This window comes from Triplophysa dalaica, chromosome 14, assembly GCF_015846415.1.
Source record: "Triplophysa dalaica isolate WHDGS20190420 chromosome 14, ASM1584641v1, whole genome shotgun sequence".
In the NCBI taxonomy this organism is placed as follows: Eukaryota; Metazoa; Chordata; class Actinopteri; order Cypriniformes; family Nemacheilidae; genus Triplophysa; species Triplophysa dalaica.
The window spans coordinates 780,001-807,952 of NC_079555.1; the positions used below are offsets into that span (position 1 = coordinate 780,001).

The 27,952-nt window shown below is 39.4% G+C and overlaps 1 protein-coding gene across 1 annotated transcript in view; it reads left to right on the forward strand.

Annotated features, from left to right (window-relative positions):
• The window catches only part of hcn4 (hyperpolarization activated cyclic nucleotide-gated potassium channel 4), a 43,448-nt gene extending 16,044 nt beyond the window's left edge, over positions 1 to 27,404 (forward strand). Inside the window, exons 3-9 of the mRNA XM_056766132.1 lie at positions 1 to 211; positions 6,044 to 6,205; positions 8,549 to 8,767; positions 17,343 to 17,489; positions 17,716 to 17,956; positions 20,961 to 21,125; positions 21,594 to 27,404. The exon at positions 1 to 211 is cut by the window's left edge and continues 213 nt beyond it. Coding sequence (XP_056622110.1) covers positions 1 to 211; positions 6,044 to 6,205; positions 8,549 to 8,767; positions 17,343 to 17,489; positions 17,716 to 17,956; positions 20,961 to 21,125; positions 21,594 to 22,846 — 2,398 coding nt within the window. The 3' untranslated portion in view covers positions 22,847 to 27,404. The remainder of the gene's footprint in view (positions 212 to 6,043; positions 6,206 to 8,548; positions 8,768 to 17,342; positions 17,490 to 17,715; positions 17,957 to 20,960; positions 21,126 to 21,593) is intronic.
• The last annotated feature ends 548 nt before the right edge of the window (positions 27,405 to 27,952 follow it).

The window sequence follows — 27,952 nt, forward strand, 5'->3', positions numbered from 1 at the left end:
TAAAATCAAATATCTGCGCTCGTGGTTTGTGGTGGACTTCATCTCCTCCATCCCCGTGGACTACATCTTCCTCATCGTGGAGACGCGGATCGATTCGGATTTCTACAAGACGGCTCGCGCCCTGCGGATCGTACGCTTCACGAAGATCCTCAGCCTGCTCAGACTGCTGCGGCTCTCACGATTGATACGCTACATTCACCAGTGGGAGGAGGTGAGAAGAAAACACCAATCACATAGTACACCATGAATTTAATATTTCAATATGTGTATGATAGGATTTTAAATTGAATATATTTGGCAAATCTGAGTCATTTTGAGAGATAGCTTTTGCGTTCTCTCACAAAACTTTTGCCTTCTCTAGCGAAATATTTGAGTTCTCTTGCAAAGCTTTTGCGTTATCTCATAAAACTTTTGCTAAAGCTTTAATGATTGCCAAATAATTAAATATAGGTAAACATTTTCTAAATATATACATGTTTGTGTACATGTATGTGTTTATAAATACAAACTGAATATGCACAGTACACAGACATATACTGTATTATATAAACACTGACTTTTATTCTGGATACGATTAATCGCGATTAATCGTTTGACAGCCCTAATAAAAACATTTTACAATCACAAACATTTCTCATCACATTAACTCAAATCCAGATTATTTACATCTACAATCTACATTCATTTAAAACTCCAGACTCTTCATGTATTTAAAAAATCACACTCTCATTTGTTTCTCTTTTTATTTCTATGGTTTTGAAAACAACTGAGATTGAGGCTAATTGATCCTTTAATGAAACACAAAATCAAATCTGAGCGATATCATCTTCCTCTGGCAAAGTGAGAAACATCAGAGACTTCAGGATCCAATCCTGCTCTCTGTTGAGTCTCTTGCCGTCCACGAGAAGCGCTTGTGATATTAATGTGATGTCTGCGGGTGTTCTGCTGACACCATATGTTTCATGACGCTCCCGTTCAGGCCGTCTGGGATGTTTGGCAGGAATCTGAGCAGCGTTGAGTGTTACACATATCGATTAATGAATAAACAGATGAATGTTGAGGAGTGATGTGCTGTCTTCTGAGGGGATGATGATCAGATGTGTCTGTCAGTCGGTGAACAGGGTCTCAGGGGTGCGCGGTGAGAAGTGAATCCACAGAAAGCAGCTGGTGTCTCATTCGTGTCGTCACACGACAGCTTGTCACACTTTTCCGTGACAGCGCTCCATTAACAGCCTGCAAAACACGGCTCAACCTCATCTGAACAAATCTGGAGAAACTCAATGATGTCAGCAGACGTGGCTGAAAGTGATGTCCGTATTTGTACAATATGTGCTTTAGTGGAATATTTCACTTTCAAAATAAAGGTTCATGATCATTTATTCACCCTCATGTCATCCAAGATGTTTAAGTATTTGTTTCTTTAGTGGAAAAGAAATGAAGGTTTTTGATGAAAACATTCCAGGATTTTTCTCCATCTAGTGGACATGTATGGACTCCAAACGGTTGAAGGTCAAAATGACACTTTCAGTGCAGCTTCTAAGGACTTTAAACCATACAAGACCATGAATAAATGTCTTTTCTAGCCAAGCGATTGCTCATTTTCCAAAAAACATAAAAATGTATATGCTTCTTTATAAACACAAATGATCGCCTTGCTCTGTTCTGCGATGCGTGTTCATGACTTCACAAAGTACATAAAGTAAAAAACCCAGAAACATCTCGGATGACATGGGGGTGAGAAAATGATCATGAAAACTTATTTTGAAAGTGAACTACTCCTCTAAATGTCCCTTCAGCTTCATTTAAATCATCAAAATATGAGATGTGCTACATAAATACAACTTAAAGTGACAGTTCACCCAAATATGAAAATTCTGAGATCATTCGCTCACCTTCATGTCGTTTCATACCTGTATAAATGAAGTTCTGATGAACACAGAGAGAGATATTTGGAAGAATGTTTACAATTTTCAATTCTAAGACATCACACCGCCATAGTAGGAAAAATCAAATGGTAGTCAATGGTGCCCCAGAACTGTTTGTGTTCAAAATATCTTGCTTGTGTTCAACTGAACGAAAAAAAAATCCTACTATGGAAGTGGATGATGTCACAGAACTGAAAACTGCTAACATTCAAATATCTTTCTTTGCGTTAAACTGAACAAATACATGTATACAGTTTGAAACAACCGAATGTTCATTTTTGTGAGAATCCCTTTAATGCAAACATTTGACAAAACCAGTGTTATGAAATAAGAGAGGAAGGTCAGCACACAGGGGGCAGTTTTAGACCCTCAGTAATGAAGCGGATGTGTTTGAGAACCCCCTCTTGTCCTGCGTTATGCTCTTAACCGTTCTCTTTGTGTTCACGGGCGACTGGAGCTCGTCTCAGCAGTCAGAGTTAAGAAGAACGCTTACAGAAGGAATGAATCTGAAGAGCATCTGTGTTTGTGTATTGAGAGGACGCTGGAGTCCGTCTCTAGATTGTTGTGTGTTGTGGATGGAAAGATCCAGAATGTGTCTGAGGTGCTTTAGACAGACTCGCTGGTTATAGAGTTATATGTGTGAAGGATTCACCAGTTAGTTAAAGGAGAAATGAAAATTCTGTCATCATTTACACGCCCTCCATTTCAAACCTGTATGACTTTCTGTCTTCCGCAGGACACAAAAGAAGATATTTTAAAGAAAGTTGTTACAGTCCCTGTTCTGCGGAAGAAAGAAACATATATGGATTAGAAATGACAAGATGACGGAATTTTCATTTTGAATCGACCATTCACAGGTTTATCATCATCTCCACCCAACACATCAGGTGTTTGTGAAGGAGGAGTTCACCCCACAATAACAATTCTGTCATCATGAGTAAAAAACTTTCTTAATTCTGAAACATTAAAACAGTGAAGAACATGTGAATGTGCTAAAGAAACAGAACTCGTGTGACATGTGCTAGATATGTTTCTCTCCGTCTCTCGATTCTGTTCGTTTTATTGGCTTGATAAATAGTGTAGCAAATACTTTTACAAAGAAAAGTGAAAGAAAGAAGTACGAAATGAAAAATAAAATAGTAAAGATGGTGAGAAATTTAAATATGATTGAAATAATACATTTGGCTATAAATCAAGGAGCAAGCATCAGATATTTCGTAAATAATAATAAAATACATAAATATAAAATGTATTATATTTACATGATCATAATTCTCTCATACTCTCTGCTCTCTCTTGATCTGTCTCATTACTTATCTTCTTCATCAATCAGAGATTTTAAAGAGATAGTCGCTGTGTGAACCTCTCCTCTTAAATGTGCCTTTAATTAGAGCCGTGTGTGCATGTGTGTGTGCATGTGTGTGTGTGTGTGCATGTGTGTTTGTGTGTGCATGTGTGTGTGCATGTGTGTGTGTGTGCATGTGTGTGTGTGTATGTTTGTGTGTGCATGTGGGCAATTCTGTAATAATGTCAACCTTACCATGAAAAAAAATCAGCAGTTGTCACTCTACTAACAGCACAGATATTAACATTTGGTGCTTTAAATATCCATGTGAGGTCTCCCATCAAGTTTTTAATGCATTGGTTTTATTTTTAGTGCATGATTTCCCATAGTCAGGTAAGTGTCATATTCAGGAGTGTAACGTCCATAACGCTACATATTCCTCAATAATGGACACATGAAAATTAAAATAAAGTAACTATTTGATGTTCTGTAAAGATGCATCCCTTCATCATTTGTTGGTTTTTATTGCTTCAGGTTTGTGCATTTTATTTCACAGAAATCCTGCAAAGTTTATTGTCTTCCAAAACCGAGTCCTTTTTTGTCACATCCATATCGCATGTTTATTTCCCCTTTTTAAAACAGAAAACATGTGCATAGACTGATATTTTTCTGAAGTTTAAACTCCATCAACAAGGGTTTAGAACATAAAGAAATGGTTCAGTAAAGTGGTAACAAATACATTCTCTGAGTGTTTTTATGTCACATCCATAAGGCTGGAATTGCACATGTGCATGTGTGTTAATGAAAGAATGTTGAATAGGCCTAATGATTTTTATGATGTTCATACTTTTAATATCTCTTCCTCAGTAACAAGAACATTTATCTTCATTCCTCTGATTCACAATAATGACTTTAATATAAAGACAATATTAGAGAGGTTTTCCACAATCCACCCGGAGTACTCTTCTGTTTCATTACACCACACACTCCATTACAACATTTATTACAATCCAAGACCACAGAGAGAGAGACAGATCTCTGCCGACGCTTGCCTTCTCTCTCTGTCTCTCTCTCTCTGTCTCTCTGTCTCTCTGTCTCTGTCTCTCTCTCTCTCTCTCTCTCTCTCTGTCTCTCTCAATGTCGTCAACATTAAAACACAGGATTTAGAATTCAAGAGAGTAAAATCCAAATATTATGATGATGTCTGTTGTCTTAACTCATGCTTTAAATGAAAAAAAAAAAGTCAAAACATCATTGGAATGATTTTTGGATTGTGAATCCTCTTTATACGTGAGTTTATTTGTTCCTGTGTAAAGGCAGATAGTGGTAATGAGAGTGACTTTTATAAACGCCTTCGTGATTAATTCATCTGATGTCGTGCTGTTTCACTGGGCTCAGATCATTATTACCGATCTGATCTTCTGTTCATCATCAATGCGTCCTGCCAGAGGAAAATGTTTTTAAAGTATACAAACAGACTTTATTAATCCGATAAAGACATTTGAGTCTGCACAGTTCATTTTTTATTGTCCTTTATAAACATTCATCATAAATCAGTGGTTTTACACTCTGGACCATTAAATTTGTTTTAATAACATCATTTGTAGTCATCATTTCAGATTTTTAAATATGCAACGAATAAAACATTCAAATGAGATCATTCTGGAGAAAATTAAAATAATGAGGAAATCTTTTTGAATGGAACTTCATTGTTGTGTTTTGGCAGATAACCACATTTATAGATTTATAGGGCTTTAATTGTCTAATAACAGTCGTGGATCTCTGTCACATAAGCTGTTAAAAGCTGTTGTTAAGTGGTTTAATGAGCACACGTGTGTGCCGTGGCTTCACTCACATTAAGTAGCTTTACATTGTAAAAGCCATTAACACTCACCTGCCCGCATGAGAGTCCCAAGAGAACACTTAACCATCAGCATCATCACTCGCTCGCTCGCTCGCCCGCTCACTCACTCTCTCACTCAATCACTCACTCACTCTCTCACTCTCTCTCTCCGTTGCAGTGGAGAAATGAGTTGGATGGGACCTATTTGTTCTAGTTTTTAATCATTAAAATAGCTTTTTAGTGATTTACAAAGAGAATATTTGTGGTTTGTACACACAGATTACTATTTAGCTTCAGATAAGCAAACTTAATTAGTTAACATGAACTTACAATGATCAATAGTTCTACAGTACAGCATTTCTTCTTCTCAGTTGCTGTTCATTACATGATTTGCTCGTTTTACTAATCAGTGTAATACTAATACAATTTACTAATTGATTGACAGTGTTCATTACCAATGTAACATAATACGTAAGGGATAATACACAGGCAGGCGGTTGTTATCACAGAAATAAGCCCCAACAGTGTGAACACGACCCGAAGCTTGTACATTATCCCGCTTATTACACGGCTACTTGCCACATGGGAAACAACTGGACATGAAAAGCTAATTTGAAATATTTGATTAGCTCATTTTAACCCAATGCAGATCTTCCGTGAGGAAAATACGTTTATTTTCCATTTTAAGGTATGAAACGAGCTTCAAATGTCACGAACATTTAATTTGGTTTAATATATCAGTAAATATAACATTTATAAATATATATTCATATTTAATTTGTCCAAAAAGCTGTCAAAATGATTTGTTGCGTACGGGTTACCGTGTGTTATGAGTTTTGAGCGGTTGTTATCTGAGAATAATGAACCTGCAAATGTCGCGACTGGCCAATCAGAATAAAGCATTTTAGGAATTATAAGGAATGTGAAAGGTGGTCACTGAATCAAAGGAAGGAGTGTGAGAGAGTGATTTTCCTGTGCGTTTCGTTTCAGATTTTTCACATGACCTATGATCTGGCCAGTGCAATGGTGCGAATCGTCAATCTGATTGGAATGATGCTGTTGTTGTGTCATTGGGACGGATGTCTTCAGTTTCTGGTGCCGATGCTGCAGGACTTCCCCGCTGACTGCTGGGTCTCCAAGAACAAGATGGTGGTGAGCGTTCACACACGACATCATAAGATCGCCAGTGTCATTCTTACACGCCACTGCATGATGTTCTGTAGTTCATATACAGCGTGTCCCAGAAGAAACAGGATTCAACATCATAATTTGTTTTAAATTATCATTCAAAGTTCTATGCAAAGGGAAAATAACTCAATTAGATTTTATTCCATTGAATTTCCAGCACAAATTAAGTGCTGACACCACATATGTTCTGATCATACTGACCCTAGACATGTATTTATTCACTTTGTATGAAGTATCACAGGTCTGTTTTTCAACAGATTTAATTAAGTTTCGCTCTTTTATTGATAGTTTCCAGTGAGTTTGGCTTTGAATTCTGTCCATTTTTAGTCAAGAGGACGTGCAGCCACTGAGTCCCCAGAGTCCAGACAGAGCGAACAGATTTCTGATGTCTCTGAGATTTACTTTGCTTTAGGTGAATGCCAGACCGGAGCTGTGACCCTCAATCAACCTCGAGAGAGAGAGAGAGAGAGAGAGAGAGAGAGAGAGAGAGAGAGAGAGAGAGAGAGAGAGAGAGAGAGAGAGAGAGAGAGAGAGAGAGAGGTTGTGTGTGATTTATCAGCAGGTTTGTGGATGAGGCCTGCGGTGGATTCTCTGAGGGATAATTGATGATGTGTAACATAGAGACTTAGATCAGATTCACTCATGATCAGACACACGTTCTCTATGATGATCACAGAACAGATGCTCAGATTCATCCTGTTTAGATTGAGAAGGTAAACAAATGATAAAAGAATTTTCATTTTTGGGTGAATCATCACTATATTTAAGGACGGTGAAACAGAGCACATTTCTTTTCCAACCCCACGCAAACCTCAGTTTCTCCTGTAATGGACTGTCGTCGCTGAAAAAAATGATTATGTGCCTTAGTAGATTTAATGAAAGGAATTGATAAAAACATACTCAATATAATTATGTTCCTTTTTTTAACCAACCAAATTAAGTTAATGTAACGTAAAATATTACGAATAAAATCTACAAATTTTGGTTGTTAAGATTTTAATTGTTTGTTTGAGTAATTTTAAGTGAACAAATTATGAAGTAAATCCAACTCAATTTTATTACGTTAAACCCATTTAAATTGGTCAAATTAAGTTGACTTGTTTATTTAGTGTTGAGACTACTACATCATTTTTGTAGATACAACTACCTTGGCAGTTGATCTGTAGTTCCCAGCATCCTTTGCATCTGACTGCCTTAGGAGATATATTTTCAAGGTTAACTGTTTTGTGTTAATTTATCTTTGAGATTTAGGAGAGTTTTGGTATTATTTTTAAAGTTGGGTTTTGTAAGTGGTTACCCTTGTTGAAATGAGCATTGTTTGTACCTCTGCTGACTGAGGCACGATATGAGTCATGAAGTGTGTTATTTCACTTATTGAGCGGTAACTGTGCTAATGCTAATACACAGACCACCAGTCTCTTTTTACTTGCCCATATTTTTTTGCAAAAAAAAATATATTTCAATATAAAGTATCAGTAAGTGAACTGTGAAATTCATCTTAATTTTTAATATTTTAAATATTTTAACAAAAACTATATGTATTTAATACGTAGAGTTTACTTTATTCTGGTTAGTAAGTTGTACTTGAATTGTAGCAGCAAATTTGACTTAAAAACATTATTGTAACATTAAGATATTTTATTCAGTGTATAAACGCAGTGATCTCTCTCCTCTTTTTGGGAAGCTGTAATAACCTCTCTCTCTCTTGACTGAGTCCCTGCAGAAAAGAGTCCGAAAGCAATCTGGACGTCACCTCAGACAGAGCCAATATTGATTCCTCACGGGCTTCCACACACATCTGCAGGACAAGGGCAATTTATTCCCTATTTTAGAGACAGCGAATGTTCACATCTTTCTAATCAGCTGACCCACTTTTCATTTCCGGCTCCATGCGGTCTTATTTTCATTTCTTCCCATTGTGTTTTCCAGCACCGGAGCTCACGCCACATTCATATTCATTAAGTCTTCACATGCGGTCGAACTTTGTTTTATACTTTGTTTTATAGCCTTTTGATGATATTCCATATATTGTGAAATAAAATAAGTAGTCAACATTTTATACACATATTTGTTAAAAATGCATTCAACAAATTATTGTTTTAAAGTGCTTCAGAGAAGACAATGACTTTTAAAACATTGTTAGACTTTTTAGGAGCATTAAAATCACAATGTGACCTAATTTTATATCGTTATTAGAAATGAATAATCACAAATATATTTGACACGTCCCTCATGACTCGAGGAGACTCGCGGTGAGTGACAGAAGACCTGAAAGTCATGTTCCAGATCTCTCTCTCTCTCTTTCAGAATGACACGTGGGGTCAGCAGTACTCGTACGCCCTCTTTAAAGCCATGAGTCACATGTTGTGTATCGGTTATGGGATGTATCCACCTGTGGGCATGACGGACGTGTGGCTCACCATCCTTAGCATGATAGTGGGCGCGACGTGCTACGCCATGTTTGTCGGTCACGCCACGGCTCTGATCCAGTCTCTGGACTCCTCACGCAGACAGTATCAGGAGAAGGTGAGTGACAGATGCTGAATGTAATGAGGTCACGACACCAGCGGTTCAGAGGTGCATTATGGGATTGGCTGGGGGGGTCATTACTGTGCCATGTTTTCTAGCAGACAGCTAAATATCTGTGGTGGCAATTATTGTGTTCTTGTGTTACATTTAAGTGTAATGTAACTCGTTCTGCACTTAAAGGATCACTCCACTTTTTTTTAAATATGCTAATTTTCCAACTCCACAACAGTTAATAAGTTGAGTTTTGGACTGTGTTCTGCCGATCTCCGGGTCTGGCGATAGCACTTTTAACATAGCTTAGCAAAGATTATTGAATCCAATTAGACCAGTAGCATCGCGTTCAAAAATGACCAAACAGTTTCAATATTTTTCCTATTTAAATCTTGACTCTTCTGTAGTTATATCGTGTACTAAGACAGGCGGAAAAGGAAAAGTTGAGATTTTCTAGGCCGATTTGATTAGGAACTATGCTCCTGTTCTGGCGTAATAATCAAGGAAGTTTGTAGAAATATGAGCATATTTCCCCCAAAAATGGAGTGTTCCTTTAAGTGTGACATTACTCCTGTAAGCAAGACCTCCCAGTACACCCTAGCAACCACATGACAACATCCTAACAACCATCTCCATGCAACCATTCACAACACAGTACCATCATGGCGGTTCATATGCACGTTTCCTCATAATGTGAGTTTGTAGCTCTTTGTTGGGTCCTGCATCATCGGCGGGCAGCACACGTTGCCAGATCCACGGTCCCTCAATCCCCCTGCATGGGCAGACCTCAGGCTCTCTCCTAAAGCCCACCTCAGTGCGGGCAAGATGCCACAGAACACACCATCTGCTCAGAGACAAAATGAGAGCGTTAGAGATGGAGATGATGTATGGAGGGGGTAAAGAGACAGAGAGAGAGAGGGATGGATGGATGATGGATTGAGAGGTGGCCTTTTGGTGCATGAACTGAAATGTTCAAACCCTAATTGTGTTGAAAGAGGATCTTTGTGTATTCTAGAGATGATGTCATTCATGTGATGAAACAACACATAACTTAATTTATTCTTGGTAAATCCCCACCGGGAGTCTTATTTGAGACGTTCAGAGGATTTGAAAACTCTGAAGAGTCCGACAACTGGCGTGCAGCTCATTGACCCCTGCGACCTTTCGGGGAAAATAGTTTAGAACGCTGCCGTGTTTGTTCGGACATTAAACGTTCGGACAAGCTCTGGAAGGCGTCCTCTTTAATTCTCTCATCTGGCTTTCAAGACGTTCACAGCACCAGACTCGCTCTCTGGAATGAATCGTCTGTACGAGCGCGGCCTGATTCTTCAGGTATGAGGCTGTCAAGTGGGTTAAATAGCCATTTGGTCTCCCGGCGGACGCGGCCTCTGAGCTCCAGGTCGAGTGGACATCCGTTAATGTGCCGGCCGTCCCATGGCAACCTGCTCCCATGGCAACGGATCTCACGATTCAGTGCGTGCCAGCCGTCCTGTAGAGGAGATGTTAACACGGTAAACACGGATGAATGTAGAGGAGAGTGTTTGTTGTGTTAAATAATGTGAGCTTCCAGCGTTTCTCTGTCAGAGGATGGATAGAGAAGACAGACTTATAGAGGACTTCAACTGTGAGTGTGTGTGTGTGCGCGTGTGTGTGTGTGCGTCTGTGTGTGTTTAATGGATGGAGACAGTGCGTCACACACACACACCTGGCTGTGCACTTATTCTTTCAGACAGTAGCCTGTAGGTTCCTCTACATCGATGTGAAAACTGCTGAAGTGAAGAGAACTAACCTGATGGAAACATCACATACACACAAAACACTCACACAAAACATAACACACACACACAAAACATAACACACACACAAAACATACAAACAAAATACAAAACACACAAACACACAACACGCAACCAACACACACACAACACACACTCATTGATAAACACACACAAACACCCAGGCACAAACAAACACACAATTGCAAACATACACAACAAAAACACATTAACGCACAGACACACACAGCCGCTGAAAATTTTGATTTATTTAACTGAATTGACTATTTATAGGTAAAATTAAAATACATCTCAGAAATTTCTAATAAAAAATTTGTTTCTATTTGCATTTATTTTCAAAAAATGAAAACTGGAGAAACTATTTACCTCAAAGACTACAAAGTAAACAAGTTTTGTGCAACACAACAGTCATATTTTAGGGTTATATGTTTTTTATGTGATAACCTGGATTCTTTTGACAGTTTTCCTGTGTCTTGTCCTGATGTCAGTCTTTCACATTGCTGTTGAAGTCTTTATGTCACTCCTGAGGTTTGATTTAGTTGAAATTCAACAGACACTGGACTGAAATCTAGAAATGATGATTAAATGATGGTTTCTTCATATCAGTACACACATGACTGTATCACACACAGATTTAATATATATTGATGATCACAGAGAAGAAGGAGGAGGAGATTTACAAAAGCTGAAAAGACATTATCTTGAGAATCTGCCTTGACAAGAGCTTCTAATGTACCGAAGACACGTCTGTCAGCTCCGGCTAATATTAGCTTCATGAAGAGAGAGAGAGAGAGAGAGAGAGAAAGGGAGAGAGAGGCAGAAAGAGAGATAGAGAGACAGAGAGACAGAGAGGGAGAGAGAGAGAGGGAGAGAGAGAGAGAGAGAGAGAGAGAGAGACTGTGTGATTGTGTGGTTTGGGATTATAGGGATCAGTTTGAGATCAGATGAAGCTCAGTTGAATGAAAGGAACATTAATGAAGTGAAAATGAAATGAACAGTTCATATAAAAATGAAAATGGTTCATTTGTCATCATTTACTCGCCCTCATGATGTTTCAGACCCCACAAGAAAGTCTGTCAGATGTGGAACATCCTGCTGGTTTAGTCAATGATGTCAAATTTACTCCAATTTAATTTCCAAACAGAATGATTTTGAGGAGAAAATCTGAAGTGTGTGACGGTAATGAAAGACCTGCCGAGATAAACACACACACACACACCTGAGAAGACCTCTCACTGGTCCTGTCCTGACACACACACTGCAGAGGATTATGGGTAGTCTTCAGGTTATTTAAATGTTCTTTAGTCCACACATGTTAACATCTCAGCGGAGTCCGTCACGTTTACTCACAAGTTAACACATTCAGCTCCGTCTGCTTCACAGTCGTGTTTATGATGTTCTGTAATGTTATATCCTCACAACAATAATCCATTAAATCTAATAATTAATAATAGCGCCCCGCTCTTTTACACTAGATAACTGAGACAAAACAGGAATTCTCTGTGTCTAGTTGTTTGTTTGTTTTATTATATTATGTCTTTAAAGACACGTGTTGTTGAGATGTGTGTTGGATGATGGGTTTAAGGTGGATGATACTGTATTATAGACCCTCATGACATCTTTCATAATAGCTCACGTTAATGAGAATGAATTCGATCACCTCTCATGTCCTGACTCACACATGTTCTGGATTAACCGTAAACTTCATACATCATCATCATCCTAAATCAAAGCCTCACCTTCAACTGACACAGAAGCCATATAACAGAGAACAATGATGAAATAAACACAAACAGTGGCGTCATGCCCATTCAAACTGATTTTTCAACAGTCAGTTTAGCAAACAACCTCCAAATGAGGAGTTAGGCATCTATTGATCAGTTTCAGGATTCTATAGGAAGACACTATATCAGTTATGAGCTGCACCCTCATCATCTTTGAAGATTTTCCGGTTTTAGCAGTTGGCATACAGGAAGCATCGTTATAAGTGAATACATTTTATGGTACAGTTTGATTTCAGGATGCAAAGACTCACAATACTCTTAAAGAAAAAATATTTTCCGTTAAATGAAATATTAATAATATATTAGATATTTTAATATAGATTTGGAAATACATAGAGTGGTATATTAGTTGACAATCATGAAGAAATTAAACTTTTCACACAAATAGATTCTCTTAAATTATTATATCATGTTGCATAATATACATTTATGTTTCATAATGTTAGGGATTTTGTAATGGAAAATAAATCTATATTAAAGTGTAACAACTTTGCTTCATATTTATTTGCTTTTACTTTTGTGCTCTGCGTTCAGTTGTATGCAAACAATGACTCTTCTTCTACTATAGCACAACATTGAATTCAAAATATTTGTTCATCAAAATACTCCAACAAAATGTTTTACAGTAAAGAAGATTTATTTAACAATCAGATGTAATTCTCGCATTGATTTTTGCAATGTTTTGAATATGCTTTAGAGAAATTCTCCATAATATTACTGTAAATGTATGTATTTGTACGCAGGACATGTTTCTGTGTGTTGTGCTCACTGTTCCCCCTTACAAAAATGTGTGCATGACTCCCCTGAACACAAACGACATAGAAATAACATTTCATACCTAATCAGCCCAGTTGCCATCTTGAAATAAAAAAAACATTTTGCAGTATTTATTTAACTACATTGACACTGAATTTCAGATTTTTTATCGATGTATCAAATTAAATTGACAGTTGATGTCATTAGTATTTGTTTTGCACGATGTGTTCTCTGTCATTGCAGCAGTGTTCAACTATTTCTGTTTCTCTAATTGAACCAGACTTATATAGTGAATATATTTCCTAATGTTCAGGTGATGAGAGGTGTGGTGCGGGCCGGATGAGACTGTGAGGTTTGGCTGACAGAAGAGAGTGTTTGTGTTGATGAGCGAGTCTCTGTTGTGTGTGGATGTGATGCGTGTACATCCTCCGCATGTTTAGACATGAAGTGTCAAATGTGCTAACAAGAAATCTGCTGCTGTTCCTCCCCCCCTCATCACTCCACATCTTTCATTAACACTTATCTCATGAGGATTGAGAAATTAATATTGCTTTAGTATCACAATACAATCCACAAAGTTGATGTCCATCGACACCTCGCCAAACTTCTGCATCATAAACTTATTTTTTTAATTCACTTTTTGTAATCTCACTTCCTCTCTCGGTCCTTCTAATGTAGAATGTGGTTCTTAGACAGGTGTGATATTAGTTTATTTTACAGTTATTTTAACAGATAGATTTAGGGAAGATGTTTTACCACAAGTGAGAATATAAAGATGTGTTGTGCATGTGGTTATTTGTTATTTAACAGACTCAAATCACTAAGATTTCATTTAAATCCATCAGCTTTTGTGCTGTCTGACCTCTGAAGATGCCTCTCTCTTGTGTTTGTACTGTTAAAGTGGATTTAAATAGTTTTTGTACATGACATCAAATCCAGTTCAATTAAATAATTGAAGGGATATTATGACGGGAAGGAATAAGAAGAAAGAAGCATCAAGCGTGAGTTTTCATGCACGGTGGACTCTAAAGAGAGCAGTCACAGCCTGTCATGCAAATTCATCAATTCCCCTTCATCCCGTTCACACGGGAACCTGCCGTAACCATGGAGACCACTGGAGCCTGGTGGCTTTATGAAGCTTGGCCTGTTTGTAAAGAAACAAATCATACAGGATCGAAACAAAAGTGTTTTTGAGTCATTCAGGAGGATGATTCAATAAGCTCTAAAGCCATAAATATTATAATTAGTAAAACATTTGTGTTTGTATTTGTAAAGTACATGAGAGATACCTGTGCACACGGATATTAAGAAAACCTGTTTATATTGGTAATCCTTCATCAAAATGTAAAACTGTGTACGTGAAACAAACAATCAATGATAAAGCTCTGGCGTCGCAGGGTATTGGATAGGAACTCTCTGGGCATATGAGTCGACACATTTACAGTCATGGCCAAAATTGTTGGCACCCCTGAAATTCTTCCAGAAAATCAAGTATTTCTCACAGAAAAGTATTGCATTAACACATTTTTTGCTATACACATGTTTATTCCCTTTGTGTGTATTGGAACAAAACAAAAAAACGGAGGGGAAAAAAGCAAATTTGACATAATGTCACACAAAACTCCAAAAATGGGCTGGACAAAATTATTGGCACCCTTTCAAATTGTGAATAAATAAGATTGTTTCAAGCATGGGATGCTCCTTTAAACTCACCTGGGGCTAGTAACAGGTGTGGGCAATATAAAAAATCACACCTGAAAGCAGACAAAATAGGGAGAAGTTGCTTTAGTCATGGCATTGTGTGTCTGTGTGTGCCAAACTAAGCATGGACAGCAGAAAGAGGAGAAGAGAACTGTCTGAGGACTTGAGAACCAAAATAGTGGAAAAATATCAACAATCTCATGGTTACAAGTCCATCTCCAGAGATCTAGATGTTCCTTTGTCCACAGTGCGCAACATTATCAAGAAGTTTGCAACCCATGGCACTGTAGCTAATCTCCTGGACATGGACGAAAGAGAAAAATTGATGAAAGGTTGCAACGCAGGATAGTCCGGATGGTGGATAAGCAGCCCCAAACAAGTTCCGAAGAAATTCAATCTGTCCTGCAGGCTCAAGGTGCATCAGTGTCAGCGCGAACTATCCGTCGACATTTAAATGAAATGAAACGCTATGGCAGGAGACCCAGGAGGACCCCACTGCTGACACAGCGACATAAAAAGGCAAGACTACAGTTTGCAAAAATGTACTTGAGCAAGCCAAAATCCTTCTGGGAAAACGTCTTGTGGACAGATGAGACCAAGATAGAGCTTTTTGGTAAAGCACATCGTTCTACTATTTACCGAAAACGGAATGAGGCCTACAAAGAAAAGAACACAGTACCTACAGTCAAATATGGTGGTGGATCAAAGATGTTTTGGGGTTGTTTTGCTGCCTCTGGCACTGGATGCATGGACTGTGTGCAAGGCATCATGAAATCTGAGGATTACCAAAGGATTTTGGGTCGCAATGTAGGGCCAAGTGTCAGAAAGCTGGGTTTGCGTCCAAGATCGTGGGTCTTCCAGCAGGACAATGACCCCAAACATACTTCAAAAAGCACCCAGAAATGGACGGCAACAAAGCGCTGGAGAGTTCTGAAGTGGCCAGCAATGAGTCCAGATCTAAATCCCATTGAACACCTGTGGAGAGATCTTAAAATTGCTGTTGGGAAAAGGCGCCCTTCCAATATGAGAGACCTGGAGCAGTTTGTAAAGGAAGAGTGGTCCAAAATTCCTGCTGAGAGGTGTAAGAAGTTAATTAATGGTTATAGGAAGCGATTGATTTCAGTTATTTGTTCCAAAGGGTGTGCAACCAAATATTAAGTTAAGGGTGCCAATAATTTTGTCCAGCCCATTTTTGGAGTTTTGTGTGACATTTTGTCAAAATTGCTTTTTCCCTCATTTTTTTTGGTTTGTTCCAATACACACAATGGGAATAAACAGGTGTATAGCAAAACATGTGTTAATGCAATACTTTTCTGTGAGAAATACTTGATTTTCTGGAAAAATTTAAGGGGTGCCAACAATTTTGGCCATGACTGCATTTTTGATCATTTAACATGAAAAACACAGAGGAGAAATCTGCTATATTTTTGCTCTAGAACAGAAGTGTAAATGTTCAAGGGTCATGATTAGCCCAGGATTTGGCTAAAACCCCTCGTGTGGAGAGAGAGAGAGAGAGAGAGAGAGAGAGAGGCAGAAGGCAAAATAAATGTTTAGAAATGATAATTAAGTGGTTGACATCTCTTCTGGGATATAAATTATTCATGTTTGTTTGGAAAGAACATTTGCATGTAGTGCTGGAGAGAATCAGGCACGGGCCACATCAGGACGACACTTGTGTGCATGTGTGTTTGTGTGTGCATGCTTGTATTTGTGTGTTTTTGTGTGTGCATACTTGTGTGTGTTTTTTTTGTGTGTGTGTGTGTGTGTGTGTGTATGTGCGTGCATGCATGCTTTTGTGTTTGTGTGTGTTGGTTTGTGTGTGTTTGTAGGTGTGTGCTTGTTTGTGTGTGTGTGTGTGCTTGTTTGTGTGTGTGCTTGTTTGTGTATGTGTGTGTGTGTGTGTGTCTGTGTTATGCGTGCGAGCTTGCGTGCGTGTGTTTGTTAGTGTGTCTGTGTGTATGTGTGCTTGTGTGTACATGCGTGCTTGTGTTTGTGTGTGTGTGTGTGTGTGTGTGTGTGTGTGTGTGTGTGTGCGTGTGTCTGGGCGTGTTTTGCGTGCAAGCTTGGTTGTGTGTGTTTGTGTGTGTGTGAGAGAGAGAGAGAGAGTTGTTTAGTCATTTTGGGAGAATGTGAATTGATTTGTGAACTTAATGACAGATGGTTTTTATTTCCACACGGTCGGTGTGGACCGGATGATGTCATGCGCTATGGAAATGATGCTATATTCATGAAAGATGCTAAAAATGATTTCATCACATTTTAAGTCCAGTGTGAGAGTTTTTCCTCATCACAGTCGTCACATTTGGTTTGATCAAATATTGAAACATTCAATTCAGTTCAGTTTTATTTTTATATTCACTATGTTTCATTGTTGCAAAGCAGCTTTACAGGAAGAAAGAATACAAAAAAGAAACAAAAGTTAGTATTTGGATTAAAATAACAAGGGTCCTTTGCCTGGAGCTGGGTGATCAGTTGAGTTCACAGGATCTAAACATGACTAATGGAATGTGTATTTGTTGTTGTTGTTGTTGTTTGTGTGTGCAGTATAAACAGGTGGAGCAGTACATGTCCTTCCATAAACTGCCGGCCGACATGAGACAGAGGATTCACGATTATTATGAGCACAGATACCAGGGCAAGATGTTTGATGAAGAGAGCATTCTGGGAGAACTCAATGAACCCTTGAGAGAGGTAAAGACACACACCTTCACCCTAGAGGATGACTGATGATATAGTTTTTATGAAATAATAATTTTTTGACCTCAGATATTTCATTGTGATAAGATTTTAAAGACCATTAAACAAACCATAATCATCATCGTTGTGTATTGTGATGCTTTGCACTGATTGGTCAGGACGGGTGATGTCATTTGATCTCCTCTTTAAACATTTATTTGGTGATGTTTGTAATTCACAGGAGATCATAAACTTTAACTGCAGAAAGTTGGTGGCGTCCATGCCGCTGTTCGCCAACGCCGATCCTAACTTTGTGACGTCGATGCTCACCAAACTTCGCTTCGAGGTCTTCCAGCCAAAAGATTACATCATACGAGAGGGGACCATCGGCAAGAAGATGTACTTCATCCAGCACGGCGTGGTCAGCGTTCTCACCCGGGGAAACAAAGAGACCAAACTGTCAGACGGCTCATACTTCGGAGGTATGAAAAAGCACACGTCAAAATACAACACAACACAAACACAGACACACTCACTAACAGAGACGCACACACACACACACACACACACACACACACACACACACACATGCACACACGTTCACAGAGACGCACACAGAGACACACACACAAGCTTTAATATTCATAATGATGGATTAGCTGAACAAAAAGCTTTAGAGACAGAATCATGAGTGTTTTTGGGCAGTAAAGCAGGTTTAGTTTGATGTTGTTGGATCAAAAACGTTTTGGATGTTTACTTCCGGTCTTAAAAGTCTTTTAATTTATCATAAATGAATTTCAGATGAAAAAATTAGTATTCTTACATTACAAACTGTACAAGAAGTTTTTTTATGCGACTGTTTGTTGCTGCTGTTGGTCAGGAGTTTGAGGTTTAATGTAAATATAAATTCACAATGCAAGACATTTCTTCACACATGCTCATGTTGCTGATGTTTGTATTAAATTCTTAGTTATATGTCATGTTCATTGTGTGATTCTCTCAGATTTGAGAGAGAGAGAGATAGAGAGAGTCTGTCAGATTGTGTGTTTGGTTTATTCTGACAGGCAGTAAGACATCATGTCTTCCTTACACCTCTTCCTGGTGTTATTTTTAGTGTTTTATTGCTCTTTCAAGATTTTATTTATCTCACACCGAGAGTTATACAACCTGCAGTGAAATGAACCGACTCACACGTGTTTCATTTCAGTCGTAAGTTTGTCTCAGATGACATGATGTTGATGTATATAACAGTGTAGAGGGATTTCTCAAGAGAAACATCAAGATGAACAAGTTTCAGTTTATAACCTGCAGTGTCATATATGAGACGAAATCGTCCAACATTCTTGGATGTTGCCAGATATATTATAAAGTAAAAAAATAAAAGATTGAAATATACAACTTTTATAAATTACATTTATACTATGAATTAGCAAATGATCCATAAGGCCCTATTCCCATTTCGTGTCTTATCCATTGGTATAATCATTATTTTGAATGTAGACGCGTGACTCGTAGCGACTCGTGAGCGACCCCTGGGTTTACACCATACGCAAACTATCGCCATGCACACTCTTTTTTTACTCGCGGGAAAAGTTTGTACAAATATTTTCACCTTCAAGGAAAATGAGATAGACGCGTGTTCTCGTTGCATTGAATTTGTATGTAATTTACTCGTGCAAAACGCTTGATTCACGTTGGTGACAACCCAGTGTAATGCTGAGTTCACACTAAATGCGAACATTCGTGTTCCACGCTCTTTACTAGTTGCAGGAAAAGTTCGTAATTTTTTGGTGTGAGTGATGTGATATTACAAATATTTTCAACCTATGGGAACACAAGATTGATATGCGTTTACCACCTGCCGTGAGTTCGCGTCTGTACACGTCTTCATATGTAAATTTCTCTCGCAAAACGCTTAATTTGCATTTGGTGTGAACCCAGTTTAAGGCCTGATTCACATTTCACGTCTTAAACTGCGTAAATAACGTATATGCACGCGTAAAAGAAGCGAAATGTGAATCGGGCCTAAAACAGAAAAAACTCAGATTTAACCTTAAATGGTCTTTTAAATGTTTTCAGATGAATCTAACAGATGAATGAGTTCATTCTAAAAGCAGGGAAACCCAGAGACACAAGATTTCTGAGCACAAAACATCTTTAGGAGAAAAAAACCCTCTTAAATCCTCCAACATCAGCTAAGATCGTGTTTGTGTGTTCATGACAGATATGACACAGATAACATAATCCAGCCGCACACACTGCTGTGTTTTATCAGATTATTGCTCAGTCTGATGTTTTATTTTGATGAGTCACAGCAGAACACAGATGAAATGGAAACACTGAGCAGAGGTCACTGTGACATCACACACACACACATCCTCGCCTCCGGACCACATCATCAACAGCTCATCTGACTGAGTGTTACAGCAAAATCACATTGAGGTCGAGCCAACATTCGAGACACACGTGTTCTTTCACAGCTCAGGAGAATGAGTGAAGTTCTCACTAATGTGTTTTAAAGTCTCAGATGTTTCTCCTGAAATCTGGACGAAGCAAAGCAATCCGTGGTGAAATTCTTCTAAAGCTTTAAAGGAAACATCTGCTCTCGGTTTAATCTCTCATTTGATATCATTTGAGATTTTTCTTTCCTACAATATGTGTCGTCATGAATATTTAAGAGAGTTTTTCAGATCAAGGAAATGTAAGAGTTTGAAGACAGATTCACATACAGGTTTGATTGAAAGTTTTGTAACAGTTAGCGTTTTATTTGGAGGATTTAACTCATGATGTTCATGATCTTATCATTATAGTCTGGCTTTGATTTTAATACAGTACATCCAGGGATTTTGTTCAATTCAAATTCATGAAGCTCCTTTCAAATACTATAAGAATAATCACAAAACCACTCTGCAAAAAATGACATTCTTATTAAGCATTTTTGTCATGTTTTTAGTAAAATTATCTAAAACTTCTTAGAGATGCACTTTCTTGACAAGAAAAGTGACTTAAGATATTAAGTCTTGTTTTATGAAAAATAATAATACTAGAATAAAGTACGTTTATGGTAAAAACAAGCAAGAAGCAGAATTTTGTTTTTTACCATAAACGTACTTTATTCTTATATTATTTTCCTTGAAAAGAGACTAAATATCTTTGGTCCAAGAAAGTGCATCTTGATGTAAGAATGTTTAGGTATTTGTACCACAAAACAAGACAAAAACACTTAGTAAGAATGTTATTTTAGCAGTGTATGAGTTACTTAAAAAGATTCAATTCTGAATTACGTTAAATGTTCTGAATAAAAGATCTGATTTCATTTAAATGCTGTTTTCTTGGTTATTTACCTTTTAATGTAATTTATAAAAGGATCAACCTTCATTTATAGGAATTGAAACATGTTTGCTAAATAAGAGTTAATAGAGAACACAATGCTCAGAAGACTTTAAAGAGACTGAGAAACTATTGATGTGTGTGTGTCGTCTCCAGAGATCTGTCTGTTGACCCGCGGCAGACGCACGGCCAGCGTCAGGGCAGACACGTACTGTCGTCTGTATTCTCTGTCTGTGGATCACTTCAATGAAGTCCTGGAGGAATATCCCATGATGAGGAGAGCGTTTGAGACCGTCGCTGTGGATCGACTGGATCGCATCGGTCAGTCCTGCTTCTCTTAAACTTGATCTATACATGAAATGTCTGAATGCAAATGCTTTCATCAAAAACTGTACTGTATCCCACAATGCATTGCACTTCGCCTTCAATCAAAGTTGACACCCGTTAGCACTTCCAGTTTGACAAATGAACTGTAAGTGTGTACAGGTGTCAACTTTGATTGATTTCTCATGTTTACTTCATATCAGTCTGAACTCTCTAATGTCTCGCAGCAGTCTGTCAGTATCATAATTCCAAAAATTATTGGAAAAACTTTTAATGTTGCCTCAAAAAATATATATAATATTTATATAAATACAATTTTAATCATTAACAAAGACTAAAATGAAACTGAAAATGTAACGCTGGAATCGTTGATGTGAAATCGGGATGACTGAATATGTGAAGATGAAATGATGCGTGTTGTTGTTTGACTGTACATCTGTTGTGTTTTTTTGTTTGTATCATCAGGCAAGAAGAACTCTGTTCTCCAGCACAAGGTCCAGCAGGACTTGACTTCAGGTGTTCTGAACTATCAAGAGAATGAAATCATTCAGCAGATCGTTCAACACGACCGAGACATGGCCCACAGCCCGTCTCCTCCAGCCCCGTCCTCACCCACGCCCTTCATCTGGGCTCCTCTGATTCAAGCCCCTCTGCAGGCGGCCGCCACCACCACGTCCGTCGCCATCGCACTAACTCACCACCCTCACTTGCCCGCCGGACTCTTCAGACCCGTCGCTGAGAGAAAAGAGCCCAGCGGACACCTGAAGAGCTTCCAGTCGGGAGAACCTGGAGACTCTCCATTCAGCTCTCCCTCAAAACCTCGGGTGGGGAACCACAGTCCCGTTCTCTCTTCCCTCCGGACGCGGAACCTGTCAGGTGGCACGACGTCCAGCAGTCAGCAGGTGTGTGGGAGCACTTCTCCGCACGCATCTTCCTTTCCGTTCAGGAGCTTTTCGTCGACATCGCCGTCGTCCGGCACCGCGCAGCATCATTCACAACCCGCTCCTTCAGGACTTCAGAAAGGGCCGACAGGAGGAGTCGCAGCGACGGGGTGTTCTGGGATCTTTGGTCACGCCCCCATCCAGCAGTCTCCACAGAAACCATTCACCGGTAAAACCACCACACTATTCCACACGCCTCCACCCGGATCCCCTTCTTCCATCCAGACCGGCGACAACACTCCGTCTTCTCAAACTCTGTCTGCGTTGTCCAACATACAGTCCAGTTATCTTCCTCACGTGTCTTCAGAGAGGTCAGCCCTGGCGTCTCTGGCTCAGTACGGTTCGGCGAACGGCTCGCCCTGTTACACCCCTCTCGCCCCCAGCCCTACCCTTCAGAGTCCGGTAATGGGGAGGACTTTCCAGTACAGCGACGATGGATCTCACGCGTCTCCCCTGTTACCCCAGACCTTGTGTCCAGGTCAGCTCCCGGGTCATCACGCTCTGGGGAGGGACTCTCCTCTGAGACGCTTTTATGAGGATCTCAATATACTGTCCAGTTCCCATCAGTCTTCGGAGGGGACGCAGGCCTCGGGACGCTCCTCACCCGCGCACTGCCTTTCCCCGTATTCATCACCGACAGCCAAACCCTGTAGCTCTGTGTCGGGTCACGTGACTGCCTCAGGATCTGTAGGGACGTCACCGGCGCTTTCTCACCCGCGGGGGTCCGACACCCAATTGTCCGACCCGCCTCGATCTAAACTTCCCTCAAATTTGTGAGGTTGAATCGCACCCTTCTGTCCGTCCTGACGCCGTATAGTTTATTTCTTTGTCTCTGTATATCAACACTGTGTTTGAATCAGTTCTCTTTATACCGCCGTGAGCTTTAGATTTGTTTCTCTTTTGTGTTTGTTTGTTTTTCACTCATTATATTTGTTATATATATGGAATTATATATTTAAAGATATGTTATTGGGTCTATAGGAGGGTGTGAAGTGTAACCTATATAAACATCTTACTGTAAGGACATGTGGTTATTTTCTAGTAATGTCGTGAAAACAAGACTGCTCTGCAGGGATCTATGCACTCTCAGGCCGGCGTGTTGAAACAGATGTTTGTGTGTTTGAGACCTTTTTAATAACTTCACGCGGATCACAGATTGATGATCTGGAGAGTTAGAGGTTGTGTTTGAGGGAGATTTATTGTAGAAACCTTACAAGGTGGAGACGATAGAAAAACCAAAAAGATGTTCAGTCCATGTTGAGTTGAGTATCTTGTGCTGAATGATGTTGAGATGTGTGAGCACTGAGTGACAGCGCAATCACAAAAACACTAAATCACAATTCACTTCTGTCTTCCTCACTCATATCATGTGTGTTTAACATCCTGCAGTGTATGATTTTGTGTTTTTATGTGCGTGATTGTGTGTGTGCACTAGTGCATGTGATTATGGTGTGTGTGTTTGTGTGTGTATGATTTTGTGCGTGTGTGTGGGGGTTTGCGTGTGTTTTTTTTATGCGTGTGATTGTTTGTGTGTGTGTAATTTTGTGTGCTTGTGTTTGTGATTTTTTTATGTATGTGTGATTGGGTGTGCGTGTGTGATTATGTGTGCGTGTGTTTGTGTGTGATATCTTAATTCATATGGCAGTCAGGTTTGTCGTAGCAAGAATAGTTTTGCCTTTTTACAGAATGTTTGTGTTGTTTGAAGTCGCACAAATTAACAGTTTATTTAACATCAGTGAAACAGCGGTGTGTGTTTTTTTTATGTTTAGATGCTAAACGATGAACAGAAGTTGTGTGAATGTAGCTTAAAAGCAATGCCATCGATCAGTCATTCATGGACAGAAGATCATGTCATCAGACACCTGAGACCAGCGTGAGATCACATGATCCGCTCACTGCGTCTGATTTCACCGGGTTTGTGTTTTAAGAGCACAACACACTGATGCTTATAATGTCTGAGTTTGGCCTCATGGATTCTTCTCCAGGTTTATACAGGACATGTTGTGTGTGGTCGCCCGGTGTTTTCACCCTCCGGTCTCTGTATGTCAAGATGTGACTTTGTCCCTCGGTTTAAATATTTTTAGTCTGTTTTATCCTGCGGCGGGAGAAAATCACCAGTCTGATCGCTTAGACAAGTGACATCACACCTCACATGTCTGCAAGCACGGACGCTGAAATATGAGCAAACAAATCCCTGTGGGCAATAATATGAATGATGATCATGATCACTAATGAAAAACACAAAAAATCCTGTTAAATACTGTTTTTAAACCTCACAAAGGTAAATATTTAAGTAGACTTTTTATTATATTTTTTGTATCATATTTTATAATATATTACAGTATACCACAGTTTACTATAGTAGATAATAAAGTGTACTATATAAAGTTTGAAGAGGGAAGAGGGTTTAAAGGTGTTTCAGGTGAAGTCAAGCATCCGACGTTGTCATGGCGACCACCTCAACATCACTTTCACGTGTTTTGAGATACTGATGCACCTTTACTCGGATCTGACGGTCCAGAAGTGATGGATATAAACTCTGGAGCAGTGTAACGGTTTCTTCCTGAAGGCCGATGGTGATGTTTCTTCCTCAGACGTGAATCACAAGCGCTCGCGTTCGTGTGGTCTGACCCGAGGAGAGCAGAAGTTGTGAAACTCCTCAACTTTTGAGACGTGATCGCGACAGGCAGGGAAAAGTGAGACGGGAAGGACAGATGTGCGCCGACACTGATGTATTGTGGAGGTGATGTGTGTTGACTGACAGCAGGGACCCCTGCGGGCCGCTCGACGTGATGAGGACGCGTTTGTCGTGTTGTGTGTGTCATGATTGTTTCTGGAGCTCTCGGGAGCCTCTGGAGGGGGTAAAGTAGTGATTGTGGACACATTTGAAGGGTTTCGTGCGACAGTAAAATAAATCAATAAAAACACTAAGGACAATCAGAGCGTGACTCATGATGAAAAATCCTTTGGATGATGGACGGATCTCGACAAATTAGAGAACGTGATGATCGTGACACTGTTGCAGATAATATCTGATAATCGTCAATAATGTTGACCGTGAGAGCTCAGATTCGTGACACTTATTTCAACAAAAATGATGTTTAATTTTTGGGGACTTTCAAAGTCATCTGTAGGCAAGTTTTTTTTTAGCACATTGTTGTCATGTAAACACACCTTTAGATCCAGATTGTGTGCTTCAGATCTCAACTTTCATTTAGACTCACGGTTTGTGTCTCTTAGGACAAAGGCCACACGCACGTTCTTCTCTGTTTCATGTGTGTGATTCAGACACGTGTTTACAAGCCCGCTGAGAAATCAACACTGGCCACCATCCACCTGGAATCACTTCAGTCTGTTAGCAGTTTTCAGAACGCTTCATGATTCCGGCTGGTAACGTTTCCAGACCTAATCTCACGTCTGTGTTTGCGGTGGTCGTGTGCAGACGTAATGAAATAGTGACTGAGGAATAGATTTCACACTCACAGACGCTGTGATCCACATCATCATCATCACGGTCTCTCATTCATGTCTACAGATTCATTCAGATGTGTGACTGTGAGCTGAAGAAACAAATCAAACTGAAACAAGACTTTTATGAAAATCTTTTATTTGGTTTATTGCACACGAGTCGTACGAGACAAAAAGGAATATTTTTTGTGCTTGTCTGTTTTTTGACAGACATGGACAGCACGAAGTGTGAATGCTCTTCAGAAATTCTCTTTTTATATTAGCACACGTTTTGACGGCCATGAGGGTGAACTTTCATCTCCGGTCGGTGTTGCCAGATGTACCATAATCAGGGCGTAATTTCCGGGGGGGACAGGGGGGCCATGTCCCCCCCACATTTCAAAATCCTGTTTGTCCCCGTCACTTTCAAATTTGTTTGTACACTAAAAATAGATCACTGAAAGATTGTTTTCAATCATGTGGTTTTGACTTGAATATAATAGAAATATGTTTTAATGTGTTCATTGTTTCTGTTAGCTAGGTTAAGCTGTTTCCTGATAATAGACTTATATGGGGAAGAAACATGTAATTTATTACTTTTTCCGTTTGATAAGGACTCCTTCTTTTAACAACAGTTAGTGTTTGTGACAAGGCTTGACAGAAATGTGGGCTTCACTGGTTGTTGTTTAGGTACGTAAAACCTCCTAAAGCATTTTAGAAAGTCATCCGGCTCGTCTCCTTCTGACCGCAGATTCAGGTCTACAAGGCATGTTTTCCTCCTTTTCTCAATCAATACTCACATTTTCCCCCTTCGTGAACATCAACTTTTGCTACACAATAAAAACAACTATTGGTTTCATGGTTTATTCAATTTAGACAATCAAAAACAACACAGCATTTTGAATTGGGACAAGATTCAAATCAAAAACATCTTCCCCCATTTTGTGTCCCCCACACTTGTCAAACCAAAGTTACACCCTTGACCGTAATTATCGTATTTGTGGCATCATTTTGACCTCTGTACGATCAATAATGAAGAAAATCCAAGTTGGACATTTCCAATCTGGCAACACCGTCTCTGTATATGTTCAATCAGATCTCGCCCTCAATCTTCTGCGCTGTATCGCAACAATAAGCTGCTAGAATGAAGAATCAGGTTCTGTGCACACTATTGAGGGATGTTCACGCTGACCGTACTTGTGTCCAGCTGGGTGGAAAGAGCTTTGCCTCTGTTTTCAGTGGTGAATACTGCAAAAAAAGACAAATCTGTGTGAATCGGTTGCCCGTGTGAGCTTAAATCAGCATCTCTCACGTCTCTGGATCTGTCACTGTTTGTGAGAACAGACACTTTAAACACATGGAGCGAGATTCACAGGTTCTCAGTGCCTCCCCCATTAAACACTGAAGCTGTTCAGATCAGATGTGATCAAGGTTTTATTTAGAAGATTGATGAAGATGAAGTTATTTCGTGTTTTTGCTGTTTTGTTTGTTTGTCAGATCATGTTTTATAATCTCACTTCACTGTGTTTTTCCTATTTATAACACAACGATTTCATGTGTTTGCATTTTTGCGGGTGTTTCTGACATATTTCTCAGATTTCTCGGCTTATCTCACTGGAAAGGTGTTCATATTAAAACAGGGGATCCGAAACATATGAGATTTGATGGACACACTGACAACGCTTCTGTTCTAGAGAAGACGTGAACTGAGAGATGGCGTTTGAAGGATCAATCGGAAACTGTTTTTCTTTTTCTTGTGTGAAATCTACGATGTATGGAAAACAGCAATAAGTGTGATGTAATGGGGTGATGATGGCTGTACTGTAGATGTTTGATTCAGGACAGATGCTGTGGACGTCTACGGCATCCATCGAAAACACGGATGGAGGATAAGCACACAAACTTGATATTGTTACAAAATTTATAAAAATAAAAAACATGAAGAATTGTGTGTCTGTTTATCTCCAGAGGTTAACACGGGGCGATGTTTTGATTTATAACAGACTCATTTTCTGATTCTGGTTACCCAACATCTCTGGAGTCACGTGTCCTAAACTAGCCTCTTGATATCTGTCTGCTTTTGGACTGATGGTTGGTCGGGCGCTGGGATAATCCGCTCCGGGTCAAACACTAAAGTAATTAATCCCTGCGTCTCAGTCTGTGAGCTTGACCGCCGCTCCTCTGCACTTTTATATTCCTGATTCCCCTTTTATTTCTCGCACCAGACAGCCCAGAGACTCTCGCTCGCGTGTGCGGAATAAAAGCTGCATATTTACATGAGTTAAAGTGTCTTTGTAATGACATTTCAGGGCCTTACGGGGATCACGGCGGATTTGGACCATGTGGAGAACCAGAAATACATGGGAACAAGTCAGCCGCAATAACTAGAACTAAGAAAAAACTATTGTCCTACTTTGTTCTTTATAAATCTTTGTA